This window comes from Hippocampus comes, unplaced genomic scaffold (genome assembly GCF_001891065.2).
Source record: "Hippocampus comes isolate QL1 unplaced genomic scaffold, H_comes_QL1_v1.1 scaffold202, whole genome shotgun sequence".
Taxonomy (NCBI): domain Eukaryota; kingdom Metazoa; phylum Chordata; class Actinopteri; order Syngnathiformes; family Syngnathidae; genus Hippocampus; species Hippocampus comes.
In genome coordinates, this window is record NW_017805829.1 from 666,489 (window position 1) to 670,028 (window position 3,540).

General features: G+C 45.8%; 1 protein-coding gene across 4 annotated transcripts in view; it reads right to left on the minus strand.

Moving 5' to 3' along the window:
• The window catches only part of ldb2a (LIM domain binding 2a), an 89,463-nt gene that overhangs the window by 9,286 nt on the left and 76,637 nt on the right, over positions 1-3,540 (minus strand). The window contains exons 7-8 of one of the 4 annotated variants that reach the window (XM_019887422.1): positions 3,213-3,266; positions 2,717-2,847 (exon numbers count right to left, since the gene is read on the minus strand). In XM_019887422.1, the coding sequence (XP_019742981.1) occupies positions 2,717-2,847; positions 3,213-3,266 (185 nt within the window). Of the gene's footprint in view, positions 1-2,710; positions 2,860-3,212; positions 3,267-3,540 lie in introns of all 4 variants that reach the window. The other 3 variants (XM_019887421.1, XM_019887420.1, XM_019887419.1) reach the window with 3 other exon arrangements.

Sequence of the window (3,540 nt, forward strand, 5' to 3'; positions counted from 1 at the left end):
CTAGCAGAACCCCCCCACCCTCCTCCCCTGGCAAGGGTCCACTGCTTGTTGTCATTGGGCTCACGTAGGCTCACGCTCAAACACACACACACACACACACACACACACACACACACACACACACACACACACACACACACACACACACAAAAACGACAAACACACAAACTAAAAAGCCCAACAACTTCTCAGACAAAGACAGCAGGCGTGCAACATATGTATCCAGCGTGTTAGCATCCACGCTGCCAGTGTTCAAGAGGCATGTGAATGCTTCTGTGTGTGTGTGTGTGTGTGTGTGTGTGTGTGCGTGTGTGTGTGTGTGGAGGAGGGGGGCAATAGTAATGTGAGGTAGTAGATGGGATGGGGGTGTAAGAGGGGGGGGTTCACATAGGCAATAATGAGAGCTGGCACCAATCCAGACTGCCTGTTTGAGAGAAAACAACTGCACGCCTAGTGTGTATGCATGTCTGAACGTGTGTGTGTGTGTGTGAGAGACGCCTGTGCGAGTGGGAGAGAGCAACGAGGGCAACAAATGCGAGATGACGAGACAGCAAAGCGTGGCACAGACAGACACGGCAGCGAAAGCAAACGAGGACACAGTGTGTAGGAGACAGACGGAATACGTTTGGGTTTTTTTTCCTCTCCGCTCGTACAGCGAGCAGCAACAGAGAGGGAAAAAAAGAAAGAAAGTGAAACAAAGATTTGTTTTGGAGGTTCAACTTTGCCAAGAAAAGTTTCCAGAGTGAATCTATATTTCGTTGACTGTGAGTCGGGAACACAGAGTGCGGAACCTGTGACCTGCTCAGTGGCGTGCAAAAGGGGGGCCCGTGGGGCAGGAGCGGCCCTGGGCATCCGCTTGAACGGGGGCATTCACAGCACCCCCAGTCGATTGGAAAAAATACAATCAGCAGCAATATGCCTTCCATTTAATAATTATTCAATACACTAGCGAAGTCAAACAGAAAAATATTATTTTTCGTGCCTTGCTATACATGTCATCCATTTTGGTCACCGTAACCACTGGTTCATTTCCAATCGCTTTATGGTAAGACGGTAAGAAAACAAGCACACAAGAAGCACATTTATTCAATAGCTGTCACAAATACACTGGCTAACTGTTAGCCACTTAACAGGCAGCGCTCTCCAAGCAGCCAACCGAACAACTCGACACTCTCATTCGCTGACTCCAATGTCACTCAACAAGCCGGGCCCCACCTTTTAAAGCCACATGCATTCAGAGTCACAAATACAGTCGAAGCTCTTATCAGCGTACCCTGTTTACTCCGTTTCCACCCTTACAACGTTCACATTTCAAAGTCCTGATTTAACATAATTCATTTTCCATTTGCTGAGTTTGTTTACAACAAACACCCTTATAACGACTAGCTTTTTAACAGGGGGAAGCTAAATGCCTGCTCGACTTTGCTCATGAACAAAATGTACAGGGTGGGATTCCCCTCTGTTGCTTAGCAACGCTACTGATCGACTTGTACATTGTTGTACTTCCGGAGGCACGGCGCACATGGTCTGAAAACATGTCTGGTAAACAGAAGGAAATCTCGCTGTCTGTGAAGGCTGACATTGTCCCTCACTTACGAAAGGGAGTCTCCCAGACGAAGCTCAGCTGAGACTACGAATTGGCAAAGTCGACGATTTCGAAAATCATCCGTCATGGAAACAAAATCACAGCACTGTTCGAGACCAACAGATTGAAGGATGATTGTAAACGGCTCTGGGATGCGGCACATCCTGAACTGGAGAAGGCACTTTTCATTTGCTGACCGAATGTCACGTTGCGAGCGAAGCGGAAAGGAACACGCTTCATTCGCAACAAAATTGAAATATAGGATTCCCGAAACAGCAGACACCAACAAGAACTCCGTACGAAAATAATATTTATTAACAAAAACCGCACCGCCGAAAAGAGACAACAGAAAACGCTGGTCAAAACGAGTACCAGGAAAACATGCAAAAACCCAGTAACAAAAAAACGCTCGCACTAAGGCAAGGGAGAAAAACAAACTCGAATACGAATTACACACGACGAAATGACGACACCAAAAAGAGCCGACGAATCTAACTCGTGTATTAAGTCTAATACGAAAGGCAAAAAACTGACACACGGGCAAACAGTGGCACGGGAAGCAATTCTCCGGCAAGTGAGAGTCAGAAAGACAGCCCTAATAAAGCAGGTGCTTAATGACAAATAGGTAGCAGGTGTGCAGCCGGCCAGAATGCACCGCCTGCCACCTGCTGTCGAAAACGGGACATGACACCGAATGTTTTCAGAGATGAAGTCGGAACACTACAGTTGTTTGTTTCATGTCTCATAAAATTTTTCTTCATACGGATGTATTTGTAATTGACATGTTTATACAGTAATACTTGTCCATGTTTTTACATCTCAAAATGTTCACACTGTATTATACATCGTCATCGACGGCCATTTTATTGGAAATGTTTACAACGAAACACCGTCAAAAATAACGTACAGATTTTTCTCGACATACGTTGTAATGAGGTTCGACTGTACTGTGTATAGAAAACAGAGGATGGCGACCCCAAGTGAACGGCGATAATTCCTGCACCTTAGATGCATGTTTTTTTTCAATAAAAGTTGGGAAACACTTGTTTGTGAACATTTGTGCTAGCGTTCCGATGGAAAAAAAAAGAAAGGAGGGAGTCAAACCAGGATGGAGTCGATGCTTACAGGTACCTGACTGGAGAGGCTGAAGTTGGTGGCAGGGCTGCGCTTCTTGCCGGCGGCGGCGCCCACGCTGCTGCTGGCGCTGCTGGCTGAGTTCTTCCGTTTCCTCCGCTTGGTGGTGGTCTGTCGGGCGGGCTCAGCTTTGGCGCGACCAGCAAACACAAACAGAGGCCATGCCAGGGACATAACGCATACAGTCGGGTACAAAGGGGGCGGCGGCTGGCACCATGCAGGAGTGGTCATCTGTGCGGCCAATCTATGCATGCACTATCTTTATATGGAACTTGTTTAGTAACGTGAGCCACATGTATTCATGCATTCCGTTGAGGCACAGATGACATTGATGCTTGAATCTGCTTGTCTGCTATTGTGTGTTTCATCACGAGCTTTTAAGAACATTCCAACATCAATGCATGTTGCATGGCAGGCCTCATTCTGAATATGCAGCGAGGTCAAGGCATTTGGCGGGCAACGAGGCTTTTGTCTGTCTGGGAACAAAAGATACCTTTTTTGTGATTGGTGGGGAATATTTCCGTTTTGAAGTTCTGCGGGTGTCCAGCTGAAAGTCAAAATTGTGATGATTATTACATCATATATATACAGTAAATATTCTCTAGTGCGGACTCGTGTTTGCGCCGTCCAATTTGTCCTAATAACAGAAATTCCTCATTTGGGAAATGAGCATGGTACATGTCCTTTATGAACCTGCAAGTATGTTGACAAAAATGCACGTGTAACAGCACAATCAATAAAATACAAAAATATACTGTCCCAAAACTTTATATAACAAAAACTGCAATACAGGTGTATCCAAAAAAAATCACAACAGTAAA